This window comes from Lepidochelys kempii, chromosome 6, assembly GCF_965140285.1.
Source record: "Lepidochelys kempii isolate rLepKem1 chromosome 6, rLepKem1.hap1, whole genome shotgun sequence".
NCBI classification, from domain to species: Eukaryota; Metazoa; Chordata; order Testudines; family Cheloniidae; genus Lepidochelys; species Lepidochelys kempii.
Window position 1 is genome coordinate 74,678,913 of NC_136385.1, and position 19,248 is coordinate 74,698,160.

The window sequence follows — 19,248 nt, forward strand, 5'->3', positions numbered from 1 at the left end:
AATAATCTATCTCCAAAGTGGCCAGGCATGAAGAGAGTAGGCAAATTGGATACAAAGGCAGAAAGAGTTTACAATCGTTTTTACAAAAGACATCACTCAGAGAACTAATGGGTCTAGAACTTGGTGACTGTGTTTATGTCAAACTGGATGGAGAAAAATGATGGACAAGTCCAGCTGTTATAAAGAAAAGAATTCAGTGCCCAGATCATATGTGATCAAGACTGACAGTGGAGAGTTCAAGAGAAACTGTTGACATCTACAGTTTGTTACTGAGATAGAACAATCAATGGAACAGAATCTGCAGATGGTATATGGAGAATGAAGAAGACTCAAAGATTCCAAATGGACAACAACTGCCAGTCATTGCAACTAATGGAGAGCCAGATGACCAAATAGTTATGTGTTCATGTTGTGTAATGAGAAATCCAGTATGATTCAGAGACCTTCAACAGACTGACACGTACTGAACTTTAAAGATGTTGTACATTTTGCAAATGGCAGGAATTCCAAATTTAAAAGGGGAGATGTAATGCAATACTAAACTGTATTATACTGCCATCACAAGGTGCCACTCTGTGTAACATACTTTATTTAAGCTAACCTCAGCCATGTCTGGCAGTACATTAAAGGAACTTAAACTGAACACATCTCTAGTGTCTCTCTTTGAGAAGGAAGCTCTGTAGCCAGTCTATGTATGCTATAAGGAGCCCGACCTGCTAGCAGCAGCTCTGCAACCTACCATGTGTAAGTTGTACATGACATTCTGTGTGGAGGATCTAAACGTTCTGATCCTGTCAATGATTTAGGTGGGTATGGATATGCTGCCACATGATGGAATTTTTATTTTTTCAGGTGTTTATTTTTTAAACCTAGGAAATTACACACACAAAATACATTGAAAGAACTTTATTAAGATCGCAAAATCAAGCACTCAAAAAATTACAAAATACCAGAATTAAGGTTGCCTCTGCAACCTAAACTCAGTTTCCTTGAGCATGTGCATTATGATGCAGTCTTTAACTACAGTATGTGATCACATACATATTTCCACAGGACCCCTGCCTCCTTCCATGTGCAGGATGGACATGCTCTGAGGGTGAATCAGGTTTGTGTACAGAAGGAGGAAGTAGGACTCCTGCCTCATTTGTTACAGAAATTGGAAGGTGTGTAGTGAGTGAGGGCTGCAGGAAGAGGGAAGGTGGTCTCAAGGTCAAGGCAGTTTAATGCTGCCCTGGAGAACTGGATTCTATTGTTTCCCCTTGTGATGGGGGTCAACCCCACACAAGGCCTGAAGGAGTTAAGGTGTCTAGGTGGGCCAATTAATTGCATACATTGAACCTGGAAGAGGAGCCAGGGCGTAATGAGGATTAATTAAAGCAGAAATGGAGCTGGAGAGGAATAGGAGGGGCCTGTATAAAGCCCAGTAGCTGTGTGTAGAAGGGGACTGTAGAGAGATAGAGGGCTGTAGTCACTTTCAGGGTGAGAGACAGCCAGGTAGAAAATAGCCTAAGGATATGGCAGTAAGATTTAGGATTTTGCAGAACTTGACTGCTTGTTGTAGGGTCCATGGGCTGGGGAAGTGGCACCATTAAGGGGCAATGAAAGAGAAGACTGCTGGGACAATGGGTCCCGAGAGACTTCGAGTGTCCTCCCCTTCCCAGAAGGGGAAGGCCAAAGGCCAAGCCACAAAGCGAGAGCAGTGGAGTCCCGGGTGTGTGAAAGGGGCGTTGCCCTGCAGAGCTAATCCCCAGACATGATCAGAAGGAGGTGCTCTAGCAGTGAGTAGAGCACTCTGTGACACCCTTTGCCAAAGAGTGCCTAGTAATGCTAGGTGAGTCATTTCAACTAAATTTTTCACAGGCAGTCACTAATTGTATGTTCCTCAATTTCTTGGTGCCTGACTTAATACTTCGGGGTCTGATTTACAGAAGTGATGAACAACCACAGCTGAAGTCTTGGGAGCTTGTACTTTGAACATATAAAGTACTTTGCCAAGAAACTCTGAAAAATCAAGTCCTAGGGGTCTCAAATTTTACCCAAAATTAATGGATACTTTTGAACTTCATCCCTCGGACGCAGTTCCCCAGCTGTAAAATGAGGATAACCGCCCTTCCTCTTCTCACAGGGGTGCTATGAAAATAAATTCATTAATGTTTGTGAAGCATTCTGATTCTATAGTGATGAGCACACAGAAAACCACATGAAGAAATTAATAATTCTGACTACAGAGCTGGCTTTGAATAGTATGATGTAAATAAGACCTGGGGCCACACACAGAAAAATGAAGAGGAAAACAAAACACTGAATAGTGAGCAGTGTCTGTCCCATGCACTGAATGAGGCAGAGGTCTGGGGGGTGATGGCGGCGGGAATTGGATGTGGATCAGGTAATTATAGACTTCATCATAATGCATCCATACAAATGGACTGTAATAAGGTTGTTAGGTAACGCTAATTCTGGCATTTACTAACTTTTGAGTGCTTAACTTTGTAACCTTAATATTCTTCTAATATAATTTATTGGTGTGTGACTTTAGCAATACAGTGTGATCATGTAATTAAAGACTATTATAATGCATAGTTGCCAGAGATAAAGTTTAGGTTAAGACTAAAGAAAGAGCAGACTTTATTTTGTATCATATTTTTAAAAATCTGGTGTTATGGGAAGGTTAGAATAAAGAGAGTTGCATTTTTCTTTGAATGAGTTAAAGTTCATGGTCATCCCCATTCTTTCAGGGATGGAGTTCCTGATTTGCTGACCAATTACTGTGAAAGTTGTCTTTCCTACACACATGAGCTCACTTTTGAGGTTGACAATTTAAATTTTCTTGTGGAACATAGCTGTCATAAGAAATCATGATCACAGAGGGTGAGATGGTTCCTGTGCAACCTGCTGTCTGTTGGCTATTTTCCCTATTCACAACAGGGAAATGCAGGTATAATAACTCAATTCACCAATCTTTACAACAAGAAATAATTGATTGCCAGTAGTTGAGAACCCCTTTACTTGCCCATGTTAATGTAACATATTTAAAAATGTAACTATATATCTGAACACTTGAAAATTACTTATGTTGCCGGCACCCAGTGCCGAGAGGCTGAACAACAGCTTGAGTGGTAAATCTTCCATCCCCTTGAGTTACCTAGTGGCCATGCCCCAGTGTTCCCAACACTTACACTTGAAAATTTACTGGGAACCTTAAAACATATATTTTCAAAAAGATATTACTCAGATTTTAATCAGCCAGGAAGCTAAAATTTCACCCAATTTAAGAGCCAAATTTGCAAAATTACTTTATCTCAACTGCTTATAATTTGCATGCACTGTTATTTGTGCAATGAAACAACAGAATGTGCATGTCCAAACACCTCTATCAGCCAGTTAAAAGCTACTTACTCTGCATGAACAGATATGTTCAGGCAGCTTCAGAGATATTTTTGGAAATTTGACCCTAGACATTACAGGACTGGTTTGCACAAATATAAATTTGGAAACTCCTAATTTTGAACAAAATAAAAATTACCAGCAGAAGCTGACAATAAAATACTTTCCCTCTCCCTCCTAATATTTAGAATTATTTTAGATATTGAAACTTTCCCCCTTCAGAAAATAAACTTCTGCTTTTCCTCTGTTTTTCTCAAGCACATTGAGCTGACAGCTCCACAAGCAAGATGGCTGCCATCAAAAACCAGAGCCTTCAGCTGAGGGTCATGTGATCTAGTCTCTCTTCTTTAGGATCTCTATGAACACAGCAGCAAACAGTCTAGCAGCCAGTGCTGCAAGCAGACTTGCTGAAAGCTCTGAAGACTTGAAGGTTTTTTGCAATCTGTGGAGCATCAAGAATACAGATAGATGAAATGCATGTTGATTGTATTACTTGGATGCTCTCTTATGTATTACAATTTTTAAAGAGAATTGTGCTTGATCTGGGGGTACACTCACAGAAGGTCACATAGGATTATGGTGGGCTTTGTTTTGTTTTTTTTTGGTTCATTGAAGACTGGAGTGGTATCTGTTTTAGGATTTAAAAAATTATATTTCATGGGAAACAGCTGGTGCTCTGTGGAAGCCATTGAACATTCATTTACTTTCCTCTGAATGGAATTTAAGTATCTTCTCACTATGAAGACCATATATGCAAAATTAATTCATTTTTCACAGTAAGAAAAGTGGATATAGTGTGTTAGGACAGTTGTAGGGGACTTGGCACTGAAAAAGAGATGCCTTTCCTCTCTTTTGTGAAAAAGCTAAGCAAAGACTGAGAACAGGGGAAAAAACATAGTTGATTTTTCTGTAAGTTTTCCAATCCTATTTTAATGTACAATAAATTGGTTTTATTGTGATCTGCTGGGAAGGTGACGTATGGTGTGGACTGGATTTTTCTCATTCATGTTTGTTGTGGTAAAACATGCTGAGGAAACACTGTGACATGGAGAAACAAGAAATATGGGAAAAGTAATAGCAGGACAGAGTCATGTTTTTCTCCCTTCTTTCCTTTCCTGAGTATAATGATTCATGAGGTAGAGACATGACAAGTCAAACCTGCTTTCCAGGACAGAAATTCAGTGAAGACTTTGCTGCGTACAATGAACTTGGCTTTATTCACAAAAGCAGTTCTTTTGCCTGTACGCTCTGTTCAGTGAAAAGCATTGGTTCAATCATGTGTGATTATTAGGTAGGGAGAAGGAAGAAAACACTCACCATGGGGTACAATGGAAGCTGGATTTCAAGGAATGAAAGTGACCATGCCCTCTATCAGGATGTTACCAGAGCTGTAGAAATTAGCAATGTGTCTAATACACAAATTGCGTGGAACAATAGAAGCTACAATGGGATTGGACTCTTGGAAAATGGGGAGTACAGTGAGGAGCAAACCTACAGACATTTCACTACCACTGTGCAAATTGTCATCTTTATAGGCTCTCTGCTGGGTAAGTAAGCATTGTTGCAGTTTTTCTGTTATGTGAGTTTACTGGTGGCTGCAGTCTGTGACCCAGCCCAGCAAATAATTACTGTGGTCACAAATTACTACCACATGGGCATCTCTTTTTTGTCATTTCAGGTTCTTGCTGTCTCCTCAAGTGGAATTAATAAAGTGTGCCTTTGAGTTTTCTGTAGGTTTCTGATGCTCTCTGTAATATAGATTACTGCTGTCAAAATTAGTCAGTTGAAATTGCCTTGATATGCATATGTATTATTTAGTAAACTTTCCCTTGGGAACTCAAATAGATGGAAGGATAATGCATTGATTGTGCTCTTATTTTCAAAGGTAATGGGATATACAGTAATTATAATAGAAATTAATTTAAAATGTTTGGGATAAATGATACTGAATTTTTATATTTGAGACTGTCCATTTTACATTGATCTCCTGCAGATTTCAATTGAATCCTTTGTAAATGTTCTTTGGGCTGTACATTCAGTTATCTGGGTGATATTGTACTTATTTGCCATCTAATAGCTAACAAACTAAACTTAATTAAGGTCCTGTACCGTTTAGATACATGGTAGTAACTGCTAACTTTAACTTTAAACATCTGTGTATATTTGCTTTATAAGGATTTGCAGTGTGGCATTTTGTTATCAGTTACATTTGCTTTTCTTTCAAGAGACAAGGCAAGACAGGCATTAGAAACGGTTTTGTCTGTCATACCTGTAGGTAATCTTTGATTTATACAGTTTGGGAGGTCAATAAATTAGATTTTAATAAAATGCCACTAGTAGGTAAGTCATGCAAAGCCAGTTATTTTAATAAGATGAGACTTTTTCACACAGGAGCTGATCCTGAGAGCTACTAAGCACCTGTGGCTTTGACAGTTCTAGGGGACTTGCAGATGGTCCCCACCTCTCAGGATGAGGCTACAGTCTTTTGGACACAACTAACTGAACATTTTCAGTGGTGCTAGGATATATTTTGGTGGGGGTGCTGATAATTTAAAAAATTAACTTCTCCCTGGTAACAATTCATATTTCTTTTGTCTATCTTAAATGATTATACTGAATAGTTTCCTTTCTTATTCTGTATTCAGAATAGTCTTGTGATAAAGACGTTGGACTGGGACTTATATTCAAGTTAAATTTCTAGCTCTGCCACAGCATTGCTGTGTGACATTGAATAAGTCACTTAGTCCTTAGGTTCCCCATCTGTAAAATGGGGATAATTCTTCTTTTCTTCTGCCTTTTGTCTGTCTTGTCTATTCAGACTATAAGCTCTTTGTGGTATGGATTCTCTTATTAGGAGTTTGTACAGTTCCTAGCACAGTGGATCCACAGACTCTGTCAAAGTGTCTAGGTGGTATTGTAATACAAGTAATGATATGTAGACTCAGTTAAGCCCCAGTCCTAATATTGGCATTCATGAGTCAGACTCCAAAAAAATCAGACTTAAAAATTAGATTTTTAAAATACAATTCATTTGCCTTCTGTTTCTTGAGGCTTTAGAATACCATGGGGTTATCTATTCAGATTTTTCTCTACAGGCATGAGAGCTAAAAACTTACTTTCATGTAATTGGTGTCTTCCCGGGAGTTGGGCTTTAAGGAAAAATACTGAATCTCAAAAGACTTATCATAAAATCATGAGAGTTGGCAACATTGCAATCTGATTCATCCAGCAAGACCCCTGGTGAAGTAACTGAGGCTCTGACGTTGGTGCGAGGGTGCATCTGCAGATTAGATTGTAGTCTGGGGCCTTTGTCAGCTTCCTTTGTCTGTGCAGGTCTTTCACACAACAAAAAAGGAGGGGAAAACTTTTTTTTAAAAGGAAAATGTGATTGTAAATCAACAAAAATGGGTAGGGGGCTTGGCACAGGTGTAGTACCTAAAACTACTTCTACCTCTTATTTTTTTAAAGTAAATTCTCCCTATATATGTCTCTGCTGCACTGAATCACTACCTATTTTAAGGTTTCAGAGTAACAGCCGTGTTAGTCTGTATTCGCAAAAAGAAAAGGAGGACTTGTGGCACCTTAGAGACTAACCAATTTATTAGAGCATAAGCTTTCGTGAGCTACAGCTCACTTCCTCAGATGCAAGTCTGTATCTGTACAAGTTTTTTCATGCAGTTGATAGATTTCCACTCCATACGGCTAAATGCAGTGCCTTGCATAATGACAGGTTTCAGAGTAACAGCCGTGTTAGTCTGTATTCGCAAAAAGAAAAGGAGGACTTGTGGCACCTTAGAGACTAACCAATTTATTAGAGCATAAGCTTTCGTGAGCTACAGCTCACTTCCTCAGATGCATCTGAGGAAGTGAGCTGTAGCTCACGAAAGCTTATGCTCTAATAAATTGGTTAGTCTCTAAGGTGCCACAAGTCCTCCTTTTCTTTTTACCTATTTTAAGTACTTATGACTTCCTATTACCATAATATCTGAATACCTCCCACCATTGAATGTACTTATCTTCACAATGCCCCTGTGTGGTAGGGAAGTTTGACTATTTCCATTTTACAGATAGGAGACTGAATCACAAAGAGCTAAGAGACGAAGGGCAGGCAAACTTTTTGGCCTGGGGGCCATGTTGGGTTTCCAAAATTGTATGGAGGGCCAGTTAGTGGAAGCTGTGTCTCCCCAAACAGTCAGGCGTGGCCTGGCCCCCGCCTCCTATCTGACCCCTGTCCCCTAAACACCCCCAGACCCCTCACCCCTGACTCCCCCCTGCTGCCCCATCCAACTCCCTCCCCCCCTCATTCCTGACTTGCCCCCCGGGACCGCTGACCACTCCCCTCCACAACTCCCCTGCCCTCTATCCAACCCCCTTACCGCACTGCCTGGAGCACTGGTGGCTGGCGGCACTTACCGGGTCAGGCCTCGGCTCTGCAACTGTGCTGCCCAGAGTGTTGCGCCGGTGGCATGGCACACTGAGACTGTGGGGGAGGGGGAACAGCAGGGGAGGGGCTGGGGGCTAGCCTCCCGGGCCAGGAGCTCAGGGGCCGTGCAGGAGGGTCCTGTGGGCCATAGTTTGCCCACCTCTGGACTAGCCCAAGGTCACACAGGAAGTCTGTAACCCAGAGAAGGGAATTGAACCCCACTCCCTTGAGTTCCAGGCTAGTGCCCTAATCACTGAATCATTCTTCCTGTCTGACAGAATAGCTGTGTACAGATATTGCAGATAACACTGTGTTGAATGATATTTCAGGATGTAGAGGGTTCAACTCCTGATAGTTTGTCATTTGTTTCAGGCCACTTGAATGGAAGCTCATCCTACAAACATTTAAGCATGTTCTTATCTTCCCATGGTAAAGTTATTGCAAATGCTTAAATATTTGCTAGATTAGGTGTCTATGGTGTGGAATTACTTTGTAATCTTTAAGATTAAACCCTGTGAAACTGTAACTGTAATATAAACCTAGGGACCAGATCCACAAATCAGTACTCATGTGAGCAGCCTCATTACCTTAAATACCCGTATGTAGATTGAGCCCTACAAGAAAATTTAACAGTAACAGGTCTTCTTTTAAAGAGAGATGTACAATTTTTTTTTTCATACCTGTGACTTGTGGGAAGACTTGTAACAGTAGGTGGTGTATTTCATAGAATCATAGAATATCAGGGTTGGAAGGGACCCCAGAAGGTCATCTAGTCCAACCCCCTGCTCAAAGCAGGACCAATTCCCAGTTAAATCATCCCAGCCAGGGCTTTGTCAAGCCTGACCTTAAAAACCTCCAAGGAAGGAGATTCTACCACCTCCCTAGGTAACGCATTCCAGTGTTTCACCACCCTCTTAGTGAAAAAGTTTTTCCTAATATCCAATCTAAACCTCCCCCACTGCAACTTGAGACCATTACTCCTCGTTCTGTCATCTGCTACCATTGAGAACAGTCTAGAGCCATCCTCTTTGGAACCCCCTTTCAGGTAGTTGAAAGCAGCTATCAAATCCCCCCTCATTCTTCTCTTCTGCAGGCTAAACAATCCCAGCTCCCTCAGCCTCTCCTCATAACTCGTGTGTTCCAGACCCCTAATCATTTTTGTTGCCCTTCGCTGGACTCTCTCCAATTTATCCACATCCTTCTTGAAGTGTGGGGCCCAAAACTGGACACAGTACTCCAGATGAGGCCTCACCAATGTCGAATAGGTGTGTTAGTTTTTCCTGTTATATGTGAAGAGGTTGTTAGTGTGAATGGTTTTGATATTTGACTTTAGTCTTCTACACAGAGTAAACAAACAGCTCCAGTAGTTTTTTCTTTATGGCTAATGTTAAAAATACATTAACAGTACATTCTCAGATATATTTTATAATTTAATTGACAATATTAGATTAACAAATGTTAGTTTGCTGGAAATGGGTTTGGATCCCAGATGTCACTAGCCTGCCAAGGCCTGAATATGGAAGTGACCTTTAAATATGCGACAGTAGGTTTAACTGGAAGACACAAACCAAAAATATAAGAAGGGCATGCAGTGATGTGGGGCTCATTATTATTTTTTTTTAAATGTGTAAATATTTTGAATAACCTTCATTTTCTACTTTAGTATTTTTGACATTAGTAATAAAGAATCAGAAAATGCCAGGTTTTGATTGGACAAACATGAACTTTGGTCTAAAAATCCTTTTATAAACTAGTGCGGTTAAATGTAAGAATTGCTGCTATTAAAGATGATTATGTTAATGTAGCAGTCAGACTTGTGCCACAGTTTTACAACAACAAAAAACATTGAGTTTTTGGGTTTTATTCTACCGGCCTTTCTCTCAGGAAACCCACCACTCTTCCTTCTCCACTGCCAGTGTGGATGGCTGTGCCTTAAGTGCAACAGGTAGATGGATCACTGTGGTCAGGTTCTTGACTGGAAGGAAGGGGAGAAGTTTCCTAGCAAGCTGGATGTGAAAGGAGGCATTTTTAGATACTTCTGCTACCTAGTTACCAAACTTAGTCAAACAGAACCCTGAGACTTTACACCACTTTGATAAAGGGAGGCTGTATGCCTTCAGTGGAAGGGGGGAGACAACATCTTGGGTAGCTCTTCAAAGAGTTTCTCTTTTTCAGCCAGCACTACTTCAGTCTTGCCTGGGTACAGCTTCAGCTCATCATCCAAGAGCTGATTTCTTGTAGGAATTCCAACATTTTAGTCGTAATGGTAGTTGCATCATTTCAGAATAAGATGTATACTTGTGTAGCATCAGCATACTATTGACAGCTGAGCCTGTAGTATCTTGCTGGCTTTGCCAGTGGAGCTGAAGAGAAGAAGGGGGTAGCATGGATCCCTGTGGGACCCTGCGGGTGAAGGCCTTTGGAGAGAAGGAGCAGTTATTCATCACCGCTCTGAGCTCTTTTGCAGAGGAACAATTGCAGCTATTGTAGTGCTGGGACATCATCTCATGTGAAATCATGTAGGTATGTTAGCAATACCTTTTGGTCCACTGTGTCAATAACTGCATAAAATTCCAGCAGTATGATCATGGAGGTCTTATGGTCCTGGACACAGGCAAGAAGGTTGTCTTTTCATGCTACTAGAGCTGTCTCAGTAGCTGTGCCCTTGTCTGAATGCTTATTGTGAGGCATCCAAGATGTAGGCTGATGTTGTTGGTGCTTGTTGGCTACTTCTTTCTCAGTTATTTTGCCCAGGAATAGGAGCTTTGAGACGAGATGGTAGTTAGAGAGGTCTTCAAGGTTGAGTGATTGAATTCTTGAGAATTGGGCAACTATGGCAGTTTTTATGGAGTTTGGTAGGTATGCAGCTCTGATGGAGGAACTGGCTATCTCTATTAGTTACTCCTGAGGGCATTCTGTGCCAAAAAAATAAAAATTCGAGGCCCAATATTTTAAAATTCTACAACATTTATTTGTCAATAAATGTGGAAGCTCCAGCATGGCATTGGGGAGCACAGGCCACTGGCTGGCTGCACAGAGGTGGGAGATCACTCTGCAGCTCCCACCCAGGACATGAACTCAGCAGTAAGGTTGCACCCAACCCTGACACAGCGCAAGGGCTGGGCCTGCCCCCGAAATACCCCAGGGCCCTGTCCCTCCGTGCCAGATGCACAAGGTGTGGGCAGGCAGGTTCAGCCTGGCAGGATCCAAATATGGAGGGGCTTAGTGTGGGGTGATCCAGGTGTGGGTTGAGAGGGTTCTCTGTGGGGCAATCTGGGTGTAGGCAGCTTGGTGGGGGATCTGGGGAGGGGTGTGTGTGTGGGGGGGGATCTGGATGCGCAGAGGCTTATTGGGGGTGGGTCTGGGTGCAACAGTAATGGGACTCTGCAGGGGGGTCCAGGTGAAGGTGAAGGGAAGTGATTATTCCCCTCTATTCAGCACTGGTGAGGCCACAACTGGAGTATTGCGTCCAGTTTTGGGCCACCCACTACAGAAAGGATGTGGACAAATTGGAGAGAATGCAGTGGAGGGCAACAAAAATGATCAGGGAGCTGGGGCACATGACTTATGAGGAGAGGCTTAGGGAACTGGGCTTGTTTAGGCTGCAGAAGAGAAGAGTGAGGGGGGATTTGATAGGGGCCTTCAACTACCTGAAGGGGGGCGTTCCAAAGAGGAAGAAGCGAAGCTGTTCTCAGTGGTGGCAGATGACACACAGAACAATGTGCAATGGTCTCAAATTGTAGTGTTGGAGGTCTAGGTTGGATATTACGAAACACTATTTCACTAGGAGGGTGGTGAAGCACTGGAATGGGTTACCTAGGGCGGTGGTGGAATCTCCATCCTTAGAGGTTTTTAAGGTCTGGCTTGACAAAGCCCTGGCTGGGCTGATTTAGTTGGGGTTGGCCCTGCTTTGAGCAGGGAGTTGGACTAGATGACCTCCTGAGGTCTCTTCCAACCCTAATCTTCTATGATTGATAAGGTGGTTGGGATTCGGGGGGGGGGTCTGGGTGTGTGGGTGGGGGTCCAGATGGTGGGGGAGTGGGACTCAGTGGGGGTGGGGATCCAGTTGCAGCTGATTGTAGCTTGGTGGGGGTGGGGATCTGGGTGTGGGTGGCTCATCAGGGTGGTCCAGGTGCAGGGGGAGTGGGGCTCAACACGGGGAGTTCTGGGAGTGTGCGTGGGGGGGACGTTCAGCAGGAGGGTCTGGGTATGAGGGGGTCTGGATGCACAGGGATTGGGCAGATGGGGGAGCAGCTCCCCATACAACGATCCTTCCCCCTGCAGCTGAGGAGCGATGGCTGCAGGAAGCAGGATGGGGGAGTTTGCTGAGTTCCTGAAGCCTGGGAAGAAATCTGGGGGTGGCTCTAACCAGGCCCCGGATGCCGTGCAGGGGAAGAGGAAGTCCCGTCCTGCCCAGCCGGGACTAGCATCTGAGCTGGGTGTAGCGTAGGAGCTGCCAGCCGGGTCTTCCCTCGTCCCGCCCCCTGCCCCACAGTGATTTAGCTGCCTTGGGCACCCAAAACATGCAGCTGGTTAGGGTCACATGGCTGCTGTTGTGGCTTTCCTTTCCTTTCCTTTCCTTTCCTTTCCTTTCCTTTCCTGTCAGAAAGTCATTTTTCTGCGGGGAAGCAAAGAAATCTGTGGGGGAAATTAATTCTGTGCGTGTTCAGTGGCGCAGAATTGCCTCAGAAGTCATTAGTAATGGGTATACTTGTTCTTGACTGGCTTTCCCCACCCAGGAGGGGAATGGATCTCTTTCACTGGTTGTGGCGCAAATATTTTTTTCAGAGCTTCTTGAACTTTGGCATATGTGATGGGGCCAAATTCTCTCAGGAGTGATGTGGATAATGTGATCCAGTGAGGGGTAGAATTTTCTTTCAGTTAGTTCCATACATATTCGGTTGGTCTTATCAGCGAAGCATGCTTTCAGTCTTCACACTTGTTAGCCCAGACATCAGAATCAAGACTTTGCTATCTCAGATAAGCCAGTTTATTAGGTGAAATAGCTCTACTGGCTATGATTCTGCTGCATTGATTGTGGTGGAGAGAAGGCTTGTTTAACTGCATTGGTATAGTCCTGTAAGAGATGTTTGTGCTATTGACAGATGGATTCAGATTTTTTTTTTAACCACTGTTTTAACTTTCTGCCTGTGCATTTCATCTACTGTAGTTCATCTCTGAACATGGTGATCTTTGTCATTATGGGGGGAGTGAGAGTGGATATTAAGCGATTGTACTGTTATACTGACTCATTGGCTTTATGTTTGTGTGTCATTCTCCTAGCGAGTTCAGGAGCCTTCATGGGCACAACAGTTTTAGTTGGCCCTAGTGAGAAGGAGGGGATGGATTCAAATGGATAGCCGTCTTTGAGACACAGACCTAACAGTAGACACCTTTTATCCCCATTTGGTTCAGCTGCTTCCAACAGGCTGGCTCCTACATACTCCACTTCATAGCCTCCTCCTCACTGAGCTGCAGTTGGCTCAGTCTTCAGATGGTGACCACGGGTGTGTCCTGCCACATAGTTTGGCCATACTGAAAGCTTCCCATATAGATTCAGAATGGCTACTGAACACACATTGTGACTACATACCCCAGATTCTGGATGGTTCTGGCTCCTCCACTCTGCCTGGCTCCAGCAAGTCTGTAGGCACATAGCCGCCCCCCCCCCAAGAAACTATATAGCTTTGCCATTGTTTCTTCCCTTGTTTGCAGTCATTAAGGACATTACACGGCAAAAGGAGATTTTATGTTACAAATTAAATTATGTAAGATAAACAGTTATATTTGTAAGCTTTTCTCTGAAAATTCTGGGAGAGGTAACAGATTCCTTAGGAAGGCCAGCCTTACAGTTTAAGAAATTCTGCAGTATGTATGTTTGCTCTGGTGAGATATAGTTTGAGGTCAACTACCTAGTGCATACTGCTCATCTCTATGAACAGCAGAACTCTTATCTCAGATCTGGTGCTTTTTTTATGCTGATAAGTTGTAGGTGTCATTTATCTAGCATACTATCAGTTAACTCATGTCTTGTTTACCCACAAACTTGCATCAGTTTAATTAAACTAATTTAGTTTAACCATTGTAAAAAGTTGTTTGGACCCTCTTATTTCAATTTTGAGAAGCTGGGTTCAGTTTACAAGTTTAAATTTACCTTTTGCACTGGCTTAAAATTACATTAAGATGACAACTGCAACTCTGTGTAGACAAGCCCCTAGTAATTCAGGATCTTATTGTTCCCTTCCGTATGCAAATCACACCCCTCCTGTTCTGAATGGAAAATGGCATCACTGGACACTGCAAAGGGTGCTCTGAGGGTTCATAGATCGTTACCCAGTGTGCTACACCCAATAATCACAACGGGGTGGAGAAGCAGAAAAGTTTATTTGAAGCTTCAAATAGGTACAGGGAGATTTGAATCTCAAATCCTGTACCCAGAGCAGGAAGTTACACAGGCTTTTATACATCCTTTTTCCCAGCATACTTATCCAATAGCAAGCTGCCCCAAGTATCCATATAGCCAGCCAATCCAGTTCCCAGCTAGTTCCCTGGTTCTCTGTATCATTTGTTAAACTATACATAAAGCTGCTTTATTCAGCATTGTTCTTCCATATCTGCCCTGTGTGGCCTTGCTTAGTTTCAGGCAGTCTGACTCTGCAGCATATTGTTGCAGATTCTCAGCATAACTGCTGTGTGTGTGCCTCCAGGCTGGGGGGGCCAAGGACACTTGGGCCTAGTACGCGGAGCTGCTGCGAGTGCCTCCAGGCGGGAGGGGGGCCAAGGACACCTGGGCCTAGTGCGAGGGGGCTTCATCGACACTCGTGGTCTTCCATCCCCTCGAGTTACCTAGTGGCCATGACCCAGTGTCCCCAACAAGACCATCATATGGATGGCTCAAGCCTCCCACTGATCCCCCTGGGATTCATTAGCATCCCAGGGGTTCACAGGGTTGTAGGCAGGTCACATAGCCTGACCTGCAAAGAGGCACACCCCACCAGCCTGATAGAATGATCTGGGAGAAAGCTCTGAACTCTGTGGCTATTCCCTCCTCAGATTTTCCTGCTGGAGGGGAGGACTGGGTTTCCTTTTTCACCACAGCTCTTCTCAGCTTGGAACATTTGACACAGATTTGGTCTATAAAAATGTTCAGGCTGATCGTTGGCAGAGTTTATCTAAAAGAGGGTGAGGGTGTGTGTGTGTGTGTGTGTGTGTATTTTGCTTATTCAAAACTGAGCATAATTAGACATTATAAAGCCAGTGTCATGGAGACAACTTGCTAGTTATAGCACTTCATTGATCTATGATTTTTTTCCCCCTCTAACTTGTTCATGAAGCTGCAGTTTTAGAATATACATCAATGATTTTTCTTCTTTTTGGAAGGGCAGGGTATTCCAGAAACTTTCTTTATATGGTGTGGAGAATCAGGGAGTTATGTATATTATTTTTTTATAAATATCATGTGCACCTCAGTTTACCTGTGTAATATTATCCCTCATGGCTGCATTGAGTTAAATCAAAGGAGGCTGGAATAGGGTGGGGTAGGAGTCGGGGGACCAACAGGAAACCAAACAATGGCAAACATAAGAGACCTTATTAAGGGCACAAGAGCAAACTATCCCACCATGTAGGAAAGATAGGAAGTGTGGGAATAGACCTCACTGGTTTAACCAGGAGATCTTCAGTGCTCTGAAACTCATAAAAGAGACCGACAAAAAGTGGAGACTAGGTCAAATTACAAAGGATGAATATAAACAAATAACACAAGTATGTAGGGACAAAATTAGAAAGGCTAAGGCACAAAACTAGATTAAACTAGAGAAAACATTCTATAAATACATCAGAAGCAAGAGGAAGACTAAGGACAGGGTAGGCTTGTTACCAATGGGGGAGGGGAACAATAATAGAAAACGTGGAAATGGCAGAAGTGCTAAATTACTTTGTTTTAAGTTTTCACCAAAAAAGGTAGTAGTGATTGGACATCTAACATAGTGAAGGCCAGTGAAAATGAGGTAGTCAGAGGCTAAAATAGTGAAAAAACAAGTTTAAAAATTACTTAGACAAGTTAGATATCTTCAAGTCACCAGGGCCTGATGAAATGCATCCTAGAATACTCAAGGAGCTGACTGAGGCGATATTTGAGCCATTAGTGATCATCTTCGAAAAGTCATGGAAAAGGGCAAATATAGTGCCTATCTATAAAAAGGGAAATAAGGACAACCCGGGGAATTACAGACTAGTCAACTTAACTTCAGTACCCAGAAAGATAATGGAGCAAATAATTAAGCAATCAGTTTGCAAACACCTAGAAGATAATAAGGTGATAAGTAACAGAATGGATTTGTGAAGAACAAATCGTATCAAACCAACCTAATAGCTTTATCTGACAGGGTAACAAGCTTGTGGATGGGGGGAAGCAGTAGATATGGTGTATCTTGACTTTTGTAAGGCTTTGATACTGGCTTGCATGATCTTCTCATAAACAAACTAGGGAAATGTAACCTAGATCAGTGGTTCTCAAACTAAGGCCTCCGCTTGTTCAGGGAAAGCCCCTGGCAGGCCGGCCAGTTCGTTTACCTGCCGTGTCCGCAGGTTTGGCTGATCGCGGCTCCCACTGGCCGCGGTTCGCTGCTCCAGGCTGATGGGGGCTGCGGGAAGCTGGCCACCCTTCCCACAGCCCCCACTGACCTAGAGCGCAAACCGCAGCCAGTGGGAGCCGCGATCGGCCGAACCTGCGGACGTGGCAGGTAAACAAACTGGCCCGGCCCGCCAGGGGCTTTCCCTGAACAAGCGGTGGCCCTAGTTTGAGAACCACTGACCTAGATGGAGCTGCTATAAGGCGGGTGCATAACTGGTTGGAAAACTGTTCCAGACAGTAGTTATCAGTGGTTCACAGTCAAGCTGGAAGGGCTTATTAGGGTGACCAGATGCCCCAATTTTTATAGGGACAGTCCTGCTATTCAGGGCTTTTTTTCTTATATAGGCACCAATTACCCCCACCCTCTTTCCCAATTTTCACACTTGCTATCTGGTTACCCTAGGGCATATCAAGTGGTGTCCCGCAGGGATCAGTTCTGGATCCAGTTCTGTTCAGTATCTTCATCAGTGAGTTAGATAATGGCACAGAGAGTACACTTATAAAGTTTGCGGATGATACCAAGTTGGGAGGAGTTGCAAGTGCTTTGGAGGCTAGGATTAAAATTTAAAATGATCTGGACAAACTGGAGAAATGGTCTGAAATATGATGAAATTCAATAAGGACAAATGCAAAGTACTCCACTTAGGCAGGAACAATCAGTTGTACACATACAAAATGGGAAATGACTGCCTAGGAAGGGATCTGGGGGTCATAGTGGATCACAAGCTAAATATGAGCAAAGTGTGTAACACTTTTTTTGTTCGTTTGTGTGTGTTTTTTTGCACAATAAACGTCATTCTGGGATGTTATAGTAAGAATTTTGTAAGCAAGACATGAGAAGTAATTCTTCTGATCTACTCTGTGCTGGTTAGGTCTGAACTGGAGTATTGTGTCCAGTTCTGGGCACCACATTACAGGAAAGTTGTGGACAAATTGGAGAAAGTCCAGAGAAGGGTCTAGAAAACATGAGCTATGGGGGAAGATTGAAAATATTGGGTTTGTTTTATCTGGAGAAGAGAAGACTGAGAGGGGACATACCTTTTCAAGTACATAAAAGGTTTGTAAGAAGGAGGGAGAAAAATTGTTCTCCTTAACCTCTGAGGATAGGACAAGAAGCAATGGGCTTAAATTGCAGCAAGAGAGGTTTAGGTTGGACATTAGGGAAAAACTTACTAACTGTCAAGGTCATAGGCACTGAGTCCGTGGGTGCTCCAGGGCTAGAGCACCCATGGGGCAAAAAAAATTAATGGGTGCTTAGCACCCACTGGCAGCTAGTTACCCCCTCCCTCCCAGTGCCTACTGCCTGCTGCAATCAGCTGTTTTGCCATGTGCAGGAAGCTCTGGGAGGAATGGGGAAGAGCGGGGATGGGGAATGCTCAGGAGATGGGGTGGAACTGGACAGGAAGGGCAGGGGTGGAGATTTGGGAGAAGGGGTAGGGTGCGGTGGAGGCAGGGCCTGGGGCAAAGCAGAGGCGGGATGGGGGTGGGGGCTTGAGGGGAAGCGGTTGGGTGGGGTAGGGATTGAGCACCCCCCGGGCCCAGAGGAAACTGGCGCCTGTGGTCAGGGAGGTTAAGCACTGGAATAAATTGCCCAGGGAGGTTATGGAAACTCCATCATTGGAGATTTTTAAGTGCAGGTTAGATACACACCTTCAGGGATGGTCTAGATAAAACTTGTCCTGCCATGAGTGCAGGGGACTGGACTAGATGACCTCTTGAGGTCCCTTCCAGTCCGTCAATTCTATGAGTCTACAAGGTACCATCCAGAGAAAACCATGGTCCTCAGAGAAGCTATTTAATTGGGGAATGTCTCCAGGCTGACTCCAACTAGGCTGGCAAGGTTTACTCTTCCTAGGCCAAACCTAGGATCAAAGCGGTTGCTAAAACTTTAAAGATGCTGGCCTAAGGAAGAAACAGGGGTCAAGTGGGCTGTCAGCAGCTCCCTAGGGAGAGATGGAGACTGACACACTGAGAAGGAGATGCAGAAAGCAGGCTTTCTCTCCCAACGCAGAGATGGAGGTAACTGGGCTGAATGGAACTCACTAAGCTTGCAAGGAAAGAGTAACGTTTAGCTGGGGGGAGGTGAGGAATATGTGTACAGGATTCTTTGTTTTATCCCTTTGCTCTGAGTGCTGTGTGCCTTTGGTAAATAAGAGAGACAAGGAGGGTCAGGTAATATCTTTTATTGGACCAACTTCTGTTGGTGTGAGAGACAGGCTTTTGAGCCACACACAACTCTTCTTCAGATCTGTGAAAGGTACTCCCAGAGTCACAGCAACATGCAAGGTGGAACAGATTGTTTAGCATAAGATGCATCCGATGAAGTGAGCTGTAGCTCACGAAAGCTTATGCTCAAATAAATTGGTTAGTCTCTAAGGTGCCACAAGTACTCCTTTTCTTTTAGCATAAGTAGTTAGCACATATTGTAAGGGACCATTCAAGGTAGAGTGGCCCATTAACACCTCTGCAATTATAGGACAAAAAGAGGGGGGGTAATGGGTTACAGGTTGTTGTACTAAATCATAAATCCAGTGTCTTTCTTCAGGCCATGATTTTTAGTGTCTAGCAGAATAATGAATTTGAGCTCACAGGTTCATCTTTTGAAGGTGTTGTGCAGGTTTCCTTTGAGGATGAGGACTGATAGGTATATAGAGTGACCGCTTTGTGAAAAGTGTTCACCTTCAGATGATAGGGTGTTTTTGTCTTTTATCATTTTCCTAGGGTGTGAGTTCATTTGAGAGCACAGTGATTGTCTGGGTTCACCCACATAGTTGTTAGTGGGGCACTTAGAGCACAAAATGAGGTA

At 43.5% G+C, this 19,248-nt stretch overlaps 1 protein-coding gene across 1 annotated transcript in view; it reads left to right on the plus strand.

The window, feature by feature from the left end:
* Positions 1 to 3,787: 3,787 nt before the first annotated feature.
* GPR176 (G protein-coupled receptor 176) overlaps positions 3,788 to 19,248 on the plus strand; it is an 86,492-nt gene continuing 71,031 nt past the window's right edge. The window contains exon 1 of the mRNA XM_073348814.2: positions 3,788 to 4,931. Within this exon, the coding sequence (XP_073204915.1) occupies positions 4,703 to 4,931 (229 nt within the window). The 5' untranslated portion in view covers positions 3,788 to 4,702. The remainder of the gene's footprint in view (positions 4,932 to 19,248) is intronic.